The 21,042-nt window shown below is 42.1% G+C and overlaps 2 protein-coding genes across 4 annotated transcripts in view; both read left to right on the forward strand.

Moving 5' to 3' along the window:
- Positions 1-4,432, forward strand: part of idh3b (isocitrate dehydrogenase (NAD(+)) 3 non-catalytic subunit beta) — a 57,694-nt gene extending 53,262 nt beyond the window's left edge. Inside the window, exon 11 of one of the 2 annotated variants that reach the window (XM_060935653.1) lies at positions 3,975-4,432. In XM_060935653.1, coding sequence (XP_060791636.1) covers positions 3,975-4,052 — 78 coding nt within the window. In that variant the 3' untranslated portion in view covers positions 4,053-4,432. Of the gene's footprint in view, positions 1-658; positions 1,570-3,974 lie in introns of those variants that run through there. The other variant, XM_060935652.1, reaches the window with a different exon arrangement.
- Positions 4,433-15,312: 10,880 nt separating this feature from the next.
- The window catches only part of ptpra (protein tyrosine phosphatase receptor type A), a 159,652-nt gene continuing 153,922 nt past the window's right edge, over positions 15,313-21,042 (forward strand). For both annotated transcript variants that reach the window (XM_060935650.1, XM_060935651.1), the window contains exon 1: positions 15,313-15,679. The gene's annotated coding sequence lies outside the window, so the exon portion shown is untranslated. The remainder of the gene's footprint in view (positions 15,680-21,042) is intronic.

Raw genomic sequence — 21,042 nt, forward strand, 5'->3', positions numbered from 1 at the left:
CTCTGGACTGGGAAGTTATTGAAGCTTAAAGAGCTGTTAAATTTTGTACACAGCCCTCTAAGGGTCATTGTGAGGATTTTTTAAAATTTAATTTTATTTTATTTGAGGTTAACTCAAAAGTATTCCAGTGGAGCACAAACGCGGCAGGGCTCAGAATACTTCTTCACTCGTCTCAGAAACGGTTCTGTCCGAAATACCTGACAGCAGTCACCAATTGTTATGTAGCGTAGGAGAAACCTGAAGGACTAGTTCCTGTCTCGCTGTACTCTCAAATGTAAACAATGCTGCCGGAAATCTGAGAGTCGCACTATTTCAAAACAGAAATGCATCATGACCGTCAGCGTACAGAGAGCAGTACATTGTTCCAAATTTGGTGATTTGGGAGGCTGAGCTGATTTGGATACGTCATAATGTGTCTGCTGTGGATATGAATAATGAAGCATGAGAAATAACCGGGCCTGGACATGAGAGCATTACTAACTACTAACCTAATGACTTTATCTATAACTTGGCACTATTTTTCCTTTTCTTGCATGTTCCCAGTTCTGTAATGGTGCTGTATGAATGAGATCTGCATCTGCTCTCACTTCAAAAGCACTCCGCGCATCTTCATTGTTTTGAATGTATTTAAGATCCAAATCTCTTTTGTGTGTCTCAGGTGCGGACGCGAGACCTCGGCGGTTACAGCACTACGGGTGATTTTGTCCGTGCCGTCGTGGCCAACCTTCGTCACCGGCCTGTGTACTAAGGACCCTAGCCCCTCCCAGTAGACCTCTTTTCACCCCTTCTGCCCTTACTGTTTCCATTACTTGCACTGCTGCTGTCAGTATTTGAAAGCAGGCTTTGCGTACATGACTGTTTTTTCTGCTGCAATGTTTATTTTTGCTGGGCTTTTTTAAATTTGCTTCTTGTCCATTCATTTCATTTTCTTTTTAAAATCTGTGCCAGAACAACCCAATGTTCCCAGCCAAATCCAGAACACTGGAGAAAGGCCTCTAGTTCTGTTTGTTCACTTTCTTCACCGTAAAAGTTCTCATTTACACCATTTCTTGTGAAATGAGATGTCTTAACCTGACTGCTCAATGTTGATTGAGTCACATCAGGGCACTGTTTCTTTTCTCATCTTATACAGTCGTCCTAAGTGACGTACAAGATACTGTCATGTTTGTATCTCTACTACTCATTTGACCAATGGCTGCTAGCGTTCAACATTTCATAAAACTTTGCCAGCTTGTTTCTGTGTGTCTGAGCAAATTGCAGGTCACCTAAGTAGGTTAACAGTTCAGTGGAGCTCATTTAAGATAAGATTGATTTCTCGGCTCCATTGCTCCACATATGCAACAAAAAGAAACGTTTTTTTTTTTATGTAAAATGATTTTCAACAGTATTGGAATGGATTCTGAAGCTATAGTCAACATTTCATTAGGTTTTTGTTTTTTTAAGCTAGGTGAGATGAGTATATTACCACAAAAATCAGTATTTATGATCAAACTGCTTGTTTTTCACATAAACACTCCTGTAAAAAAATAGTGTTGGCACCCAGGTGAAAATAAAGACTATTCTATAAAATGGCATGGTCATGTGGCCGTTTTATAAAGAACATCATGTCAATTGACTCCTGTTGGGGCTTTTTGTATCAGTTGCTTAGAGAAATGGGTTTGGGAAGCTAACACTTCAAAATTTCACATTTCATAGGCATATGGCCAGCTAATTTTCAAACCCATCATGCCTTGCACTAGGTATGAAGAAACAGTCATGCAGAGCAAACCATGGGCTTCCCATTACATTATAACACTAATTTAGCAAGCAAAAACCTATCAGTACATTTCATCAAGCATTTCTTTATTGTGTAATGACAAATGAATCATTTTGACCATTCTGTGTTTTCACATCAAAGCGGATAAGCTGAAGTACTGAATGTGGTCTGGTCTTGTACAGCTGCAGGATATTGTGTTTTAAAGAACAGCTCTGCACATGTGTATTTTAGTGCTGGAAAAAATGGAAACAGAATGTGCTTGGGGCTTTAACCCCATAAATTCTGAATGCCCAGGAACTGGAAATTCTTAGTGTACCATCATAAATTCACATTGACTGACTAATAAAATGGCGAGGTAAAAGAGTGTAAGATGTCCTGGCATGATATAAACTTGTAGGCTAACTGAAGATCGAATATAATTATGAGTAGCACGCTGTGTGAGCACAATCGCTATCAGGCGCGTTAAAATGTAAATAACTTTTCTAGAATTTCACCAAAACTCATTGAATTTTCAGCATTGTAAGAGAACTCCCTAAAGTATTATTCAGCAAAACCCCAGAATGATAGCACAAATCTAGAATTTTTAACAGAATTTTAGTTCTTAAAATTTAACGTAATTATGGACGTCACACATTTACACCCGTGAAAAATCACTTTGAATGCTGTTTTGAAAGTTTTGATCAAATATTCTCTATAATAAAAAAAATCGCTTAAATATTATAAACAGTCTTTTAATGTATCAAAAAAAAAATTTTGATAAAGCAAGGAAATTCGGAAGAAAATTTGTTTTTTCTTTTGCTTGTTGTGTGCGTCACGCTACCAAAATCTAACTAACCCCTTCATGAACAATTCCAACTTTCATGGACTTGTAGCGCGAATAAACCTTTCAAAAAAATATATAATACTTCTCACCCAGTAAATTAGAATCCTGGTGATTTATATCCTCGTAGCTTCAGTAGATCTAGAGATTTAGTCGATTTAGTAAATCCCAAACGCTATGAAACACGCCAGCCATCTATGGTGAGAAGTGCTGCTGTAGTTGAGAAACTCTCATTTCTCCCACTTCCAACTAACTCCGTGACCCATACCAAAATAACAATGTCATGCTCATCACTTAAGGATGATTTATGCCAAGTTTCACGGAAAAATACAGCGAAATAAACTTGCTAGAAGCATTTTTCAAAATCCCAAACATTATGAAACATTTCCTGTAGGGTTTCAGGTTACAAATTTCGAGAATAGAGAAATTGCGGCGCAAAAGTTTGCCACTAAACTCGCGAAAATACTCCATCCTAGCGAGTTTCACAACCGAACGTGACAGTCCGTGACCACCCAGGAATGTTCTAGAAGGTCCGCTTCTAGGGACGTGCAATCGAGAAAGACGCCACGTGACGGTAGCAAAGGTATTATTTCCACTGTCTTATGACGTTTTTGCTTGTTTTAGCGCGATAAACAATGCATTATGGGTAATCATTAAAATGCTGATTTCAAGGTTAAAATGGGTAAAAACAACTGATTTATATAGATATTGTAAAAATTGTGCCTAATAGTTATTTCAGTACATAAAATCAAAACCTGAATTTTAAATTTTTTTCCCTATGTTACACCATTGTGCATCTATAGCATGCTACTCATCAATTCAAGAAATATTGTATTGTGGTGGTGTTAATTCAGTTAGTGAGTTAAAGAAATGCTTGTTTTGTGGCTACGAAAGGAAAAAGGTGAAGGTGATGACTGATTCTGTCTTCATAGCAATATGCTTCCTGTAAATAATGGCTGGAAGTTGTCCAAAATATTGATCCTGAGCTCGGGTTACGGTCTCTGTGGAGTTTCGCATGTTCTCAGACCCTTAACAGGATAAAGTGGTTATTGAAGATGGATGGAAAAATGACCAGCTTGTGTATTTTGGACATTTGTTCATTTAGCCATTGCTTTGTCCTGGTGCGGGTGGTGGAGGATCCAGAGCACTGGGAACAAGTCAAGAACACATGAGTCTATCTCCGGGTACTATAAAAACATGCATGTTGACACAGGCATACACACCTAGGGGTATTTTAGCATAGCCAGTCCACCTACTCTTGTGTTTTTCAGAGGAAACCCAAGACAACGTGAGAACATGGGACAAACTGGACATGGGAAATTAAAATATCGCTTGGAAAGCTTCCTCTACAAATGTTTGTGTTTGTTTCTAAAATAATGGTCTATTTCTTTGGCACAGGTGCGCACGGGAGATCTGGGAGGCTACGCTTCAAGTGCCGAGTTCACACAAGCGGTCATTTCCAGCCTTTCTGCATGAGTGTGCATCAGATCAGTGTCATTACCGATGTGGTTGTGTAAATGCTTTTGATGCTACTCATTTCCTGATAAGATGATTGCCTAATAATTGTATGCTTTCTGCATTTTTCATGGACAAAAATATTCCTGTCTCGAATATGTTTAAAGTAGAAAATGTGAAATCCCCACTTTAAACCCCACCTGAACTTGTTAGCTAGTTTTGATGATGAATGAGGCACCGTTGTTGTCTAGTGAGTAAGGGCGCAAGCTACAGTTGGTGAAAAACATGAAAAATGGTCAGGTAAATTAGCGATACGCTGCATAACCTGGATGTTAGTAAATCAAAATGAACACTTTGAAGTATGCTGGAAAAGGTACAGTGGGGCAAAAAAGTATTTAGTCAGTCACCAATTGTGCAAGTTCTCCCACTTAAAAAGATGAGAGAGGCCTGTAATTTTCATCATAGGTACACTTCAACTATGAGAGACAAAATGAGAAAAAAAAAATCCAGAAAAATCACACTGTCTGATTTTTAAAGAATTTATTTGCAAATTATGGTGGAAAATAAGTATTTGGTCAATAACAAAAATTAATCTCAATACTTTGTTATATAGGGGCGGCACGGTGGTGTAGTGGTTAGCGCTGTCGCCTCACAGCAAGAAGGTCCTGGGTTCGAGCCCCGGGGCCGGCAAGGGCCTTTCTGTGTGGAGTTTGCATGTTCTCCCCGTGTCCGCGTGGGTTTCCTCCGGGTGCTCCGGTTTCCCCCACAGTCCAAAGACATGCAGGTTAGGTTAACTGGTGACTCTAAATTGACCGTAGGTGTGAATGTGAGTGTGAATGGTTGTCTGTGTCTACGTGTCAGCCCTGTGATGACCTGGCGACTTGTCCAGGGTGTACCCCGCCTTTCGCCCGTAGTCAGCTGGGATAGGCTCCAGCTTGCCTGCGACCCTGTAGAAGGATAAAGCGGCTAGAGATAATGAGATGAGATGAGATGAGACTTTGTTATATACCCTTTGTTGGCAATGGCAGAGGTCAAACGTTTTCTGTAAATCTTCACAAGGTTTTCACACACTGTTGCTGGTATTTTGGCCCATTCCTCCATGCAGATCTCCTCTAGAGCAGTGATGTTTTGGGGCTGTCGCTGGGCAACACGGACTTTCAACTCCCTCCAAAGATTTTCTATGGGGTTGAGATCTGGAGACTGGCTAGGCCACTCCAGGACCTTGAAATGCTTCTTATGAAGCCACTCCTTTGTTGCCCGGGCGGTGTGTTTGGGATCATTGTCATGCTGAAAGACCCAGCCACGTTTCATCTTCAATGCCCTTGCTGATAGAAGGAGGTTTTCACTCAAAATCTCACGATACATGGCCCCGTTCATTCTTTCCTTTACACGGATCAGTCATCCTGGTCCCTTTGCAGAAAAACAGCCCCAAAGCATGATGTTTCCACCCCCATGCTTCACAGTAGGTATGGTGTTCTTTGGATGCAACTCAGCATTCTTTCTCCTCCAAACACGACAAGTTGAGTTTTTACCAAAATGTTCTATTTTGGTTTCATCTGACCATATGACATTCTCCCAATCCTCTTCTGGATCATCCAAATGCTCTCTAGCAAACTTCAGACGGGTTTGGATATGTACTGGCTTAAGCAGGGGGACACGTCTGGCACTGCAGGATTTGAGTCCCTGGCGGCGTAGTGTGTTACTGATGGTAGCCTTTGTTACTTTGGTCCCAGCTCTCTGCAGGTCATTCACTAGGTCCCCCCGTGTGGTTCTGGGATTTTTGCTCACCGTTCTTGTGATCATTTTGACCCCACGGGGTGAGATCTTGCGTGGAGCCCCAGATCGAGGGAGATTATCAGTGGTCTTGTATGTCTTCCATTTTCTAATAATTGCTCCCACAGTTGATTTCTTCACACCAAGCTGCTTACCTACTGCAGATTCAGTCTTCCCAGCCTGGTGCAGGTCTACAATTTTGTCTCTGGTGTCCTTTGACAGCTCTTTGGTCTTGGCCATAGTGGAGTTTGGAGTGTGACTGTTTGAGGTTGTGGACAGGTGTCTTTTATACTGATAACGAGTTCAAACAGGTGCCATTAATACAGGTAATGAGTGGAGGACAGAGGAGCCTCTTAAAGAAGTTGTTACAGGTCTGTGAGAGCCCGAAATCTTGCTTGTTTGTAAGTGACCAAATACTTATTTTACCGAGGAATTTACCAATTAATTCATTAAAAATCCTACAATGTGATTTCCTGGATTCTTTCCCCCCATTCTGTCTCTCATAGTTGAAGTGTACCTATGATGAAAATTACAGGCCTCTCTCATCTTTTTAAGTGGGAGAACTTTCACAATTGGTGGCTGACTAAATACTTTTTTGCCCTACTGTACATACATTACCAGCTTGATGTCACCACAATGGTATGAAACAATTAGCTGTGCTCTTCTCATCACACCTCCAGCGTCCTGATGGACACACTCAATGAACTCACTCCTCCATCCTCATTTCTCAGTCCTTATAAAAGCAGCAAGTCTTATCTAGTTCAGATCAGGTCAATCGCTGACGCACCTTATTTACTGTTATCGCAGAGACTGAATCTTATCACAGGAAGTAGTTTGAACTGGAAATTAAGCTATTTTATATTTATTTGCTTGTTAACTAACTGCTATTCTTGAGTGTACATAAATAAATTTAAATGCTGCATCTCAGAATTGTGCTTTGAATTCATCTTAAATTCTGTATGAGGAAAATACACAACACGCATTTAATCAGTATTAAGGCCCTTTGTTGTTATAAGTGCCAACACCCTGTTCATTATGTACATCAGTGACTTGTTCGGTTTTTTTTTTTATTACATTTATTATTAGTAGTAGTAGTAGTTTAAGTAGTACAAACATACTCTTAAGGCCTTAAATATAGCGTACCATAGAATACTGGAGTTGAAATTGAACAATGAATATGACATGTTTACAATATTTACATCTAAATCAGTGTAAGAATTACAGCGCTTTTTATTTATTCACAAAACATACATCATATGTGCAGGATGATTTACAGGATGGTCTCAACCTGTTCACCATCATGTTCAATACACAAAAACCAGCGAGCAACTGCAAGTAGGGCCCAATTATGCCAGCAGCGGTCATGGCACACCACACATTCAGGAGAAAAATAATCCATAATTTTGACTAACCCTGTATGTACATTTATGTTACAGTACAGGTATTTAACAGACACTCTTATCCAGAGTGTGACATGCAATGAGCAGCAAGTTGGGGGTTTGGTGCCTTGTTCAAGGGCACTTCAGCCATTCCTGCTGGACCAGGGGATTGAACTAGCAACCTTTTCATCCCTCTGTGGAATTGATCCAACAACCTGTGTAGTCAAGTCAAGTTTATTTGTATAACGCTTTTAACAAATAACATTGTCGCAAAGCAGCTTTACAGAATTTGAACGACTTAAAATATGAGCTAATTTTATTCCTAATCTATCCCCAATGAGCAAACCTGTGGCGACGGTGTCAAGGAAAAACTCCCTCAGACGACATGAAACCTTGAGAGGAACCAGACTCAAAAGGGAACCCATGCTCATTTGGGCAACAACAGACAACATGACTATAACATTAACAGTCCTAACATAAAGTCAGCTTCGTTGATGCTATAAACCCCCCCCACCGACGGAAACCCGAGCGCAAAACTGTTCATGACAACCGCAGTCCCAAAGTCAGCAAGTCAACTGCAGTCCCCAGCCACAAAAGCACCACTGCAAGAGTCCAGAGCGTCCTCCAGGCGTGACCCCCAACTGTCCACGTGGGGCCATCCTCCACAGGAGCGATGTGATGAGACTCCAACCAGACACAGGGCACCAGGATGGATCAGGCAGGTCCGAGGAGCAGAAGAGGTCAGCATCTCGATCCCAGGACCAACATGTAACTCAGAGGGACAGATTTTTTTTTTTGGGGGGGGGAACACAGGTTGTTAGGTATGCCCAATGTCACCTGAATAAATAGGAACAGTTTACATATTGCACTGAGTACAAGCAGGGACTCTGGCAAAACTAACTGACAGCATAACTAGAAGGGGAGAGCCAGAAGGTAACACAGGCATGAGGGAGCCCCGGGACATAAAGCAGCCAGCCACTACACCATCAACAAACTCGAGTGAGCAAGCAAGTGGAGGACTGACAGCATCCATACATCCCAGTTTACCAAACCACTCTAAGGACCCTCTAGATCTACACTTTTACCTCATAAACACCATTAACAAAAGGCTCGACTGAACAGATATGTTTTCAGCCTAGACTTAAACACTGAGACTGTGTCTGATTCCCGAGCATTACTTGGAAGGCATAACATAGTCCCTCTATGGAATTGATCCAACAACCTGTGTAGTCCCTCTGTGGAATTGATCCAACAACTTTTGTGTAGTCCCTCTGTGGAATTGATCCAACAACCTGTGTAGTCCCTACTGTGGTAGACAGCTGAAATATAATAACTTTGGCAGTGTCCACATATTTATGGACAGTTTACCAAAACACTCTAAGGACCCTCTAGATCTACACCTTTACCTCATAAACACCATTAACAAAAGGCTTGACTAAACAGATGTTTTCAGCCTCAACTTAAACACTGAGACTGTCTGATTCCCAAGCATTACTTGGAAGGCATAACATAGTCCCTCTGTGGAATTGACCCAACAACCTGTGTAGTCCCTCTGTGGAATTGATCCATTGGTGCCTGGTTGGGGTAGTATCAAGGGGCTCTCTCACACCGAGCAGAGCCACGCACCAAGCCAAGCACCCCTGCCAAACTGGGTAAGTAAAAACAAAAAAAACAAACGGCTTGACAGGTTCCCAAAAAAAAAAAATTAAGGTGGCATGGTGGTGTAGTGGTTAGCATGGTCACCTCACAGCAAGAAGGTTCCGGGTTCGAACCCAGCGGCCAGCGAGGGCCTTTCTGTGTGGGTTTCCTCTGGGTGCTCCGGTTTCCCCCACAGTCCAAAGACATGCAGTTAGGTTGACTTGGGGCGGCCTTGGGCTGAGGTGCCCTTGAGCAAGGTACCTGACCCCTGACTGCTCCCCGGGCGCTCTAGTGTGGCTGCCCACTGCTCTGGGTGTGTGTGCGTGTGTGTGTTCACTGCTTCAGATGGGTTAAATGCAAAGGATGAATTTCACTTAAAGAGTATCTTCCTCCAGTCACATCAATCTATAACCCCGATTCCAAAAAAGTTGGGACAAAGTACAAATTGTAAATAAAAACGGAATGCAATAATTTACAAATCTCAAAAACTGATAGTGTTCACAATAGAACATAGACAACATATCAAATGTCGAAAGTGAGACATTTTGAAATTTCATGCCAAATATTGGCTCATTTGAAATTTCATGACAGCAACACATCTCAAAAAAGTTGGGACAGGGGCAATAAGAGGCTGGAAAAGTTAAAGGTACAAAAAAGGAACAGCTGGAGGACCAAATTGCAACTCATTAGGTCAATTGGCAATAGGTCATTAACATGACTGGCTATAAAAAGAGCATCTTGGAGTGGCAGCGGCTCCCAGAAGTAAAGATGGGAAGAGGATCACCAATCCCCCTAATTCTGCGCCCACAAATAGTGGAGCAATATCAGAAAGGAGTTCAACAGTGTAAAATTGCAAAGAGTTTGAACATATCATCTACAATGCATAATATCATCCAAAGATTCAGAGAATCTGGAAGAATCTCTGTGCGTAAGGGTCAAGGCCGGAAAACCATACTGGGTGCCCGTGATCTTCGGGCCCTTAGACGGCACTGCATCACATACAGGCATGCTTCTGTATTGGAAATCACAAAATGAGCTCAGGAATATTTCCAGAGAACATTATCTGTGAACACAATTCACCGTGCCATCCACCGTTGCCAGCTAAAACTCTATAGTTCAAAGAAAAAGCCGTATCTACAGTGGTGCTTGAAAGTTTGTGAACCCTTTAGAATTTTCTATATTTCTGCATAAATATGACCTAAAACATCATCAGATTTTCACATAAGTCCTAAAAGTAGATAAACAGAACCCAGTTAAACAAATGAGACAAAAATATTATACTTGGTCATTTATTTATTGAGGAAAATGATCCGATATTACATATCTGTGAGTGGCAAAAGTATGTGAACCTCTAGGATTAGCAGTTAATTTGAAGGTGAAATTAGAGTCAGGTGTTTTCAATCAATGGGATGACAATCAGGTGTGAGTGGGCACCCTGTTTTATTTAAAGAACAGGGATCTATCAAAGTCTGATCTTCACAACACATGTTTGTGGAAGTGTATCATGGCACGAACAAAGGAGATTTCTGAGGACCTCAGAAAAAGCATTGTTGATGCTCATCAGGCTGGAAAAGGTTACAAAACCATCTCTAAAGAGTTTGGACTCCACCAATCCACAGTCAGACAGATTGTGTACAAATGGAGGAAATTCAAGACCATTGTTACCCTCCCCAGGAGTGGTCGACCAACAAAGATCACTCCAAGAGTAAGGCGTGTAATAGTCGGCGAGGTCACAAAGGACCCCGGGGTAACTTCTAAGCAACTGAAGGCCTCTCTCACATTGACTAATGTTCATGTTCATGAGTCCACCATCAGGAGAACACTGAACAACAATGGTGTGCATGACAGAGTTGCAAGGAGAAAGCCACTGCTCTCCAAAAAGAACATTACTGCTCATCTGCAGTTTGCTAAAGAGCACGTGGACAAGCCAGAAGGCTATTGGAAAAATGTTTTGTGGACGGAGGAGACCAAAATAGAACTTTTTGGTTTAAATGAGAAGCGTTATGTTTAGAGAAAGGAAAACACTGCATTCCAGCATAAGAACCTTATCCCATCTGTGAAACATGGTGGTGGTAGTATCATGGTTTGGGCCTGTTTTGCTGCATCTGGGCCAGGACGGCTTGCCATCATTGATGGAACAATGAATTCTGAATTATACCAGCGAATTCTAAAGGAAAATGTCAGGACATCTGTCCATGAACTGACTCTCAAGAGAAGGTGGGTCATGCAGCAAAACAACGACCCTAAGCACACAAGTCGTTCTACCAAAGAATGGTTAAAGAAGAATAAAGTGAATGTTTTGGAATGGCCAAGTCAAAGTCCTGACCTTAATCCAATGGAAATGTTGTGGAAGGACCTGAAGCGAGCAGTTCATGTGAGGAAACCCACCAACATCCCAGAGTTGAAGCTGTTCTGTACGGAGGAATGGGCTAAAATTCCTCCAAGCCGGTGTGCAGGACTGATCAACAGTTACCGCAAACGTTTAGTTGCAGTTATTGCTGCACAAGGGGGTCACACCAGATACTGAAAACAAAGGTTCACATACTTTTGCCACTCACAGATATGTAATATCGGATCATTTTCCTCAATAAATAAATGACCAAGTATAATATTTTTGTCTCATTTGTTTAACCGGGTTCTGTTTATCTACTTTTAGGACTTGTGTGAAAATCTGATGATGTTTTAGGTCATATTTATGCAGAAATATAGAAAATTCTAAAGGGTTCACAAACTTTCAAGCACCACTGTAAACATGATCCAGAAACGCAGATGTCTTCTCTGGGCCAAGGCTCATTTAAAATGGACTGTGGCAAAGTGGAAAACTGTTCTGTGGTCAGACGAATCAAAATTTGAAGTTCTTTATGGAAATCAGGGACGCCGTGTCATTCGGACTAAAGAGGAGAAGGACGACCCAAGTTGTTATCAGCGCTCAGTTCAGAAGCCTGCATCTCTGATGGTATGGGGTTGCATTAGTGCATGTGGCATGGGCAGCTTACACATCTGGAAAGACACCATCAATGCTGAAAGGTATATCCAGGTTCTAGAGCAACATATGCTCCCATCCAGACGACGTCTCTTTCAGGGAAGACTTTGCATTTTCCAACATGACAATGCCAAACCACATACTGCATCAATTACAGCATCATGGCTGCGTAGAAGAAGGGTCCGGGTACTGAACTGGCCAGCCTGCAGTCCAGATCTTTCACCCATAGAAAAAACATTTGGCGTATCATAAAACGGAAGATACGACAAAAAAGACCTAAGACACTTGAGCAACTAGAATCCTACATTAGACAAGAATGGGTTAACATTCCTATCCCTAAACTTGAGCAACTTATCTCCTCAGTCCCCAGACGTTTACAGACTGTTGTAAAGAGAAAAGGGGATGTCTCACAGTGGTAAACATGGCCTTGTCCCAACTTTTTTGAGATGTGTTGTTGTCATGAAATTTAAAATCACCTAATTTCTCTCTTTAAATGATACATTTTCTCAGTTTAAACATTTGATATGTCATCTATGTTCTATTCTGAATAAAATATGGAATTTTGAAACTTCCACATCATTGCATTCCGTTTTTATTTACAATTTGTACTTTGTCCCAACTTTTTTGGAATCGGGGTTGTACAAGATGCGTAACTTTGACAAGAACAACCTTGTCCAACTTACAGCACGCCATAAGCAGACTTACTATAGGGCTTCATATCTGCCAAGAACTATGGAACAGCCTACCAACTGAGCTGAAAACCATGCCAATGTCCTTAGTGAAATTCAAAAAACTAATTTCTGAACACTATCACCAGAGATTATCATCAGCCACCTCAGTGACTCATTATATAATGAATTAGTCTAGTATTTTTGATAAGATATTTACAGTAATGTTATAACTTTTAGACCATTCCATTTTTGCCATTTCAGTTTTTTTTAACGCAAAACAGTTTTAAAAAGTCTAATGTCCTTGGCGAAATTCAAAAAACTAATTTCTGAATACTATCACCAGATATTATTATCCTATCAGACACCTAAGTTACTCATTATATAATAAGTCCAGTATTCTTTGATAAAATATTTAATGTTATAACATTTAGACCATTTCACTACGCTTGCTATTTCATATTGATTTTAACATAACGTAAAATAGTTCTAAGAAGTATTTCCTGTATGTTTTAATGTTATTACAATCAGGGAAGGTTGTCAATTGGGACTCAAGTCCTGTATCCTACTCCTGTCACACTGTTATCATAAATAACCCTGATTCTTTTTTTTGGGCTCTATATAACTATATTTAGCTCACTTAATATATATTATTGTACCATAAGTTGTAAATAGTGACGAATAAATTAAACAAAACTAAACTGTGCTTGAAGTGTGCATGTGACAAATAAAGGTTTCTTCCTACTTCTTAACAACCTGTGTAGTCCCTCTGTGGAATTGATCCAACAACCTGTGTAGTCCCTATGTGGTGTGTAGTCCCTCACCTTAACAGCTATTAGTTTATTGTTTATACTGCTTATTTCATGTTTACCTACTATACCTCAAGTGCCCTTGACTGTTTATTTGCTCCAATTTATCTCATCTCATCATCTCGAGCCGCTTTATCCTTCTACAGGGTCGCAGGCAAGCTGGAGCCTGTCCCAGCTGACTACGGGCGAAAGGCGGGGTACACCCTGGACAAGTCACCAGGTCATCACAGGGCTGACACATAGACACAGACAACCATTCACACTCACATTCACACCTACGGTCAATTTAGAGTCACCAGTTAACCTAACCTGCATGTCTTTGGACTGTGGGGGAAACCGGAGCACCCGGAGGAAACCCACGCGGAACCCACACAGAAAGGCCCTCGCCAGCCCCGGGGCTCTTGCTGTGAGGCGACAGCGCTAACCACTACACCACCGTGCCGCCTTGCTCCAATTTATATTATATATATATATAAATAAATGTGTGTATATATATATATATATATATATATATATATATATGGGTGTTTAGTCTATGTCTAGTTCTTATCTAGAGTGTTTATACTCTGTGTGTATATATATATATATATATATATATATATATATATATATATATATCCAAAAGTATTCACTCACCTGCCTTGACTCACATATGAGCTTAAGTGACATCCCATTCCTAATCCATAGGGTTCAATATGACGTCGGTCCACCGTTTGCAGCTAGAACAGCTTCAACTCTTCTGGGAAGGCTGTCCACAAGGTTTAGGAGTGTGTTTATGGGAATTTTTGACCATTCTTCCAGAAGCGCATTTGTGTGGTCACACACTGATGTTGGACGAGAAGGCCTGGCTCTCAGTCTCCGCTCTAATTCATCCCAAAGGTGTTCTATCGGGTTGAGGTCAGGACTCTGTGCAGGCCAGTCAAGTTCATCCACACCAGACTCTGTCATCCATGTCTTTATGGACCTTGCTTTGTGCACTGGTTCACAGTCATGTTGGAAGAGGAAGGGGCTAGCTCCAAACTGTAAAAACAGTCTGCATGCCTAGGTGCTTGATTTTATACACCTGTGGAAGCCATGGAAGTGATTGGAACACCTGATTCCGATAATTTGGATGGGTGAGCAAATACCTTTGGCAATATAGTGTATATATATATATATATATATATATATATATATATATATGGGTGTTTATGTCTAGTTCTTATCTAGAGTATTTATACTGTTTGTGTGTATCTCATCTCATTATCTCTAGCCGCTTTATCCTGTTCTACAGGGTCGCAGGCAAGCTGGAGCCTATCCCAGCTGACTAGGGGCGAAAGGCGGGGTACACCCTGGACAAGTCGCCAGGTCATCACAGGGCTGACACATAGACACAGACAACCATTCACACCTACGGTCAATTTAGAGTCGCCAGTTAACCTAACCTGCATGTCTTTGGACTGTGGGGGAAACCGGAGCACCCAGAGGAAACCCACGCGGACACGGGGAGAACATGCAAACTCCGCACAGAAAGGCCCTCGCCGGCCACAGGGCTCAAACCTGGACCTTCTTGCTGTGAGGCGACAGCGCTAACCACTACACCACCGTGCCGCCTGTGTGTGTGTGTGTGTATATATATATGATATGAGTGTTTAGTCTCTGTCTAGTTCTTATCTAGAGTGTTTATACTGTTTATTTCAATTATTCTATTTTTATTTATTGCATTGCCTGTTTGCACCGTGGGTCAGAGAGGACTGAAATTTCATCTGTGCTGTATGTCGAGCATGTATAGCATATTTGACAATAAAGTTGACTTGATTTGACTAGACAGCTGAAATTTAATAACGTTGGCAGTGTCCACATATTTATGGACGTGATATGTTTTGATGCTGGTGTATTTAATACAAGCCGCGGTGTCGCCGCAAGAGGGCGGAACACACCCATGAACGATATGTGGGCGTGGTTTGATGTCAGCGCAGGGGTGAGCCCCGAAAAAAACGGACACCCATGGGCGTGGTCTTTGCTGGGAAGGAGGCGGGGTTTGCCACTGGGAAAATCCGCTCTTTCCCATTCCACTTCGCCAGGCGCAACATGGCGGACTAGGAGAGGCGGCACAACAGCGGCCGGATACAGGCAGGAAAACGCGGGATACAGGCACCTGGTGTTGCAGCGAGCACAGAAACGGATCCTGGTGGAAAAGAAGAGGAAGAAGGGAGAAGAACAGAGTACTTTAGAACTTGTTCGGACATGTAATTTAGAAGCAGGTTCCGAGCGGGCCGTGTACAGCGCAACCTCGGCACTCGGGGTGAGGAGAGGAGTCGTCCGGGGCCGGGACACCGAGCGCAGGAGACCAGGCTCACAAACCCCGCGCTTCACTGCAGCTAGTGGCGGGATACAGCGGGTGAAAAAGGGCAGTGAGGTGAGATACACACGGTTTTCTAAATATATTCACCCGATAAACTGAAGTTGGGAATAATAAAGCTGTAGATGTGCTGAGTGTGAGCGGAATAATAAAGCGCGCTGAGAGGGAGGAGACACAGCGGCGCTTTTAATGGAGGGCGGGGCCACAGCGCGCACGCGCACACACACACACTTCCATACTTCAGTTCAACACATCTCATCTCATTATCTGTAGCCGCTTTATCCTGTTCTACAGGGTCGCAGGAGCCTATCCCAGCTGACTACGGGCGAAAGGCGGGGTACACCCTGGACAAGTCGCCAGGTCATCACAGGGCTGACACATAGACACAGACAACCATTCACACTCACATTCACACCTACGGTCAATTTAGAGTCACCAGTTAACCTAACCTGCATGTCTTTGGACTGTGGGGGAAACCGGAGCACCCGGAGGAAACCCACACGGACACGGGGAGAACATGCAAACTCCGCACAGAAAGGCCCTTGCCGGCCACGGTGCTCGAACCCGGACCTTCTTGCTGTGAGGCGACAGCGCTAACCACTACGCCACCGTGCCGCCCAGTTCAACACACAACCAAGATATTTAATATTCAGACTGATGATAAACTTCCTTGTTTTTTTTCCTAAATATGAACTCATTCTGAATTTGTTGCCAGGGATGTACTTTTTCAGCATTAATGATGCCTTTACAGATGTGCACTAATACCCTCCCATACCATCACAGATGCTGGCTTTTGAACTTTGTCCTGGTAGCAATCTGAGTGGTCCTTTTCCTCTTTAGCCCAGAGGACACAACTTCCATGATTTTCCAAAAACAATTCGAACCGTGGACTCGTCAGACTTTGTATCAGTCCATCGCGGATGATCTCAGGCCCAGAGAATTCTGCACTGTTTCTGGATGAAAAAGAAAATAACCTTTATTCGTCACATGCACACTTCAAGCACAGTGAAATTCATCCTCTGCATTTAACCCATCTGAAGCAGTGAACGCACGCACGCGCACACCCAGAGCAGTGGGCAGCAGTCAGGAGTTTGGTACCTTGCTCAAGGGCACCTCAGCCCAAGGCCGCCCCACGTCAACCTAACTGTACGTCTTTGGGTTGTGGGGGAAACCCACGCAGACACAGGGAGGCTCTTGCCAGCCGCTGGGTTCGATCCCAGAACCTTCTTGCTGTGAGGCGACCATGCTAACCACTACACCACCGTGCCGCCCATAACGTTATTGATATTTGACTTTGCCTGGTAGATGCAGCGACAAACTCTGTTTAGCGACAGCAGTTTTCTAAGTGTTCCCGAGCCTTTTATACAATTATGTAAGTTTTTATTGTAGTGCTGCCTGAGGGATCGAAGGTAGCATACGTTCAGTATTACATGCAGAGATTTCTCTGAATGATTTGATGGTGAAATCCCTAAATTCCTTGCCGTTGTATGTTGAGAAATGTTGTTTTTCACAACGTGGTGAACCTCACCCCATCCTTACTTGTGACCGACTGAGCCTTTCCATTTACCAGCAAATCTGTTTACTTGTAGAACGTTCCCACCAGGTGTTTTTCAGTATTCCACAACTTTCCCAGTCTTTTGTTGCCCCGTCCCAATTTTGTTGTGTTGCAGGCATTAAATTCAGAATGATTATACGGTACCAGTCATACGTTTGGCTGCATCATCTTCAAATGTAATGTTTCTTTATTTTTATTAATTAAGACACTACATGTCTTAAAGTAACAATGGATGTCGTTTCTCTTTGCCGAGTTGAGTGGTCTTGGCATAATATGGATTACAGTTGTGGAATAGGGTTATTTACTGTGTTTTTATTGTTTACTGTTTGATCTCAGCTGCATTAACAGTGTGGGAAATAAGGAATTTTAAGCAGACTGTCACAGGACAGACAAGTCTGAAATGTTGTCTGGCCGTCCAAATTTCAGCATGTCCGAATGGCGGGCTAAAAGCCTGGAACAATATGGCCGTGGGTTCGGGGCCCAACTTGGGGCCCCGAAAGCTGAAGGGCTTTAGATGCCTAGAGATTGCTTCTCAGCTATTTCCAGGCACGTTTTTGTGCTCTTTGGAGGCCAAATTACACTACAAATTGAATCTAATTTGCAAGAAAATGTCAAAAGATTCAAGAAAAACGTGCTTAAACAGAAAACAGTAGCACACACGTCAGTTCCATGTCTAGAAAAAAGTATGGGGGGCAAGGATGTTCCAGTTGGTTACAACTTACTGGTACTCATATATAGGTACTATAATAACACTCATGAACCATGTCAACAATGAGTGGTTTTTTTTAATACTATGTTTATAATAAGTCTATAAGAAATTCAGTAATTAACAATACAACTATTCTTATATAATAGAGTTAAAATTTTGAGTACGAGATTCCAAATAACTTTGTAGCAAAATGACTCAAAACTAGACATGGGAATCTCATTTGGCATTCAGAGTAAAATCTGCTGGACTAGAACTTAGAAAATAAAAACTCTATTAAAATAGAAATCAGCATCCTCCAAAGCATATGGCTGACCGTCATTCTTATTATTCAAGATGTCTTTATTGAAATTCTCAGTGAAGTCGCCACTGAATTGCTTTCAATTTACAGACTTAAAAGTTAAAAACTTGTACGACTAACGATATTGCACATCTCGTAACATTCGTAATTAAAAGTAGCAAGATTCTTACACTATACCCCTTATACACAATGATTAACACATTCATAAAATCCACATAAATAAAATATGTATACATCGATTGCACTTAATTTTTCGATCGTCTGAAAACAGAGAAGTGTTAACGACATGAAAAATATTTGCGGCTTGCTGCTGATGGAAATTATTCCCCAGACTTATTGAGCAGGTTGCACATGTACGGACTAGGAGAATCGCTATATTGGTTTGTTCTTGTTTTGGGGCAGGACACATTATCTCATCTCATTATCTGTAGCCACTTTATCCTTCTACAGGGTCGCAGGCAAGCTGGAGCCTATCCCAGCTGACTACGGGCGAAAGGCGGGGTACACCCTGGACAAGTCGCCAGGTCATCACAGGGCTGACACATAGACACAGACAACCATTCACACTCACATTCACACCTACGGTCAATTTAGAGTCACCAGTTAACCTAACCTGCATGTCTTTGGACTGTGGGGGAAACCGGAGCACCCGGAGGAAACCCACGCGGACACGGGGAGAACATGCAAACTCCACACAGAAAGGCCCTCGCCGGCCCCGGGGCTCGAACCCAGGACCTTCTTGTTGTGAGGCGACAGCGCTAACCACTACACCACCGTGCCGCCCCAGGACACATTATGAATGGAAAAAAAATGCACATAACCATTGATTGGCACTTAACATAATACTGTACTGCAAAGTTTCATGTAAACTGAACTCTTAATCAACTGACTGGATCAATCCGATACCGTCAACCCGAAAACACAGGTTCAACTGCATCATGCAATAAACAGTGAATGTTGAGTGTATTATTATTATTATTATTGTCATCTTTAGCATGTTTCCCATTTAAATTGTACAATTTTTATAAGTTGATTGGGGTGTGTAGGAATTTTCAAGCTATAATCCATGACTTCCTGATTAACTGGGGTACAAATATGCGGTGACGCAGAGGCCAAATTCGCTTTGCCATCCATCAACATGGGGAAAGATAAGAGCCTTTTCTGTCAGTTAACCACAAACATAAGCACCTGAAATTTGCGAATCGCTACTACAACTGGTCTGGTCTGATGAAACAAAAATAGAGCTTTTTGGCAATAAACACTCAAGGTGGGTTTGGGATAAAAAGAAGGATGGCTATAATGAACAGAACCCGATCCCAGTTGTAAAATATGGTGGAAGTTCTGTGAAGTTTTGGGGCTGTTTTTCCTCCAAAAACCCTGGAAACCTCGTTTGGGTACATGGTGTCATGGACTCCATGAAAAACCAGGACATTTAAAATCAAAATCTGTCTGTCTCTGCCAGGAAACTAAAACTGGGTCATCATTGGCTCTTCCAGCAGGACAGTGATCTGAAGCACATGTCCAAATCAACACACACATTCACTGAGCACGGGTTCACTGAGCACAGAATCAAGCTTCTGCCATGGCCATTTCAGTCCCCGACCCGAACCCCAGTGAAAACCTGTGGGGTGAACTGAAGAGGAGAGAGCACAAGAAAGGACTGAGGACCCTGGATGATCTGGAGAGGTTGTGTAAAGAGGAACGGTCTCGGATGCCCTGCTCTGTATCTCCAACCTTATAAAATGTTATAAGAGACTCAGTGCTGTTTTACTGGCAAAGGGAGGTGGTACAAAGTATTAAGTTCAGGGGTGCCAATAATAGCGACACATACAGTATTATTTTTTGATGAGGGATTTGTTTTTCTTTGAAGAAATTTTCTTTCAATAAAAGGTTGGATTTTTCTCATTTTTTCAGTGTGAGAGGAAATTACTTCACCAAAAGATGTTTTGGGATTTTTTTTTTTCTAACCTTTTTTTTTTTTTTTTAAATTAATCTTTACGAGGGGTGCCAGTAATTGTGGAGGGCACTGTAGGTCAGAAAGGATTTGCAAATCATTTCATTCTGTCTGTCTTTACGCGGCGTCCCAGCTTTTCTTGGAATCTGGGTTGTAGATTCTACACTATAGATGAAAGTCTTCCGGATTTACCCGGAAATCCGGATATTTGACAAAACTCTTGAAAATCTCCGGTTTTCCGAATGGAGAAATTTATTTTTCGGATTTTTCGCATTCCTAGACGCGGCGTAATACTTCGCATCATCGTTGCATGGGCGCGGTCCTTAAAAAGTCCAAACATAGTTCATTGATTAAAGACAGGTGTTCTTTGTTAACGGTGCGCGTGCCGGATCTCGTTAGGCGCGCGCGCCCAAGGCGTGCCTTCAGGTGCATGTGCTAAGGCGCGCAGGACTGACACCGTTCTGCGCAAGCACGACACAATCGCACTAGAAAGCATGTTCAAGCTGCCAGTGTAGCTGCAGTCTTTTTAGTTGCGAATTACAAGTATTTCCTCGTGTTAATAATTCGCCATTTCAAAACAAGCAAAACTTTCCTCCTCCTTTCGACGTGAAGAGAGGTAAGCAATTTATTATATATTTTTTTTCTATCAAAGTTGCATTTTGTGGCTTTGAAGCGAAGTTTTAGTGCCGTTTCTAGAACACAACATCAAGAAAACGTGGAAGAAACAGCAATAATGGAAGAGCCGGTTTCTAAGCTGTCTAAAACTAGCAATGGGAATTTATTTTTTGTTACATAATGTACTCAGGCTGCTAGTTAGTGTGTGACACCCCCGAAAAATCCTAGCTACGCCCCGATTTACATGAGAAATTTGGTATTCATTGATGTTTTTAAGTTTACAGACAAT

Source organism: Neoarius graeffei, chromosome 12, assembly GCF_027579695.1.
Source record: "Neoarius graeffei isolate fNeoGra1 chromosome 12, fNeoGra1.pri, whole genome shotgun sequence".
NCBI lineage: Eukaryota > Metazoa > Chordata > Actinopteri > Siluriformes > Ariidae > Neoarius > Neoarius graeffei.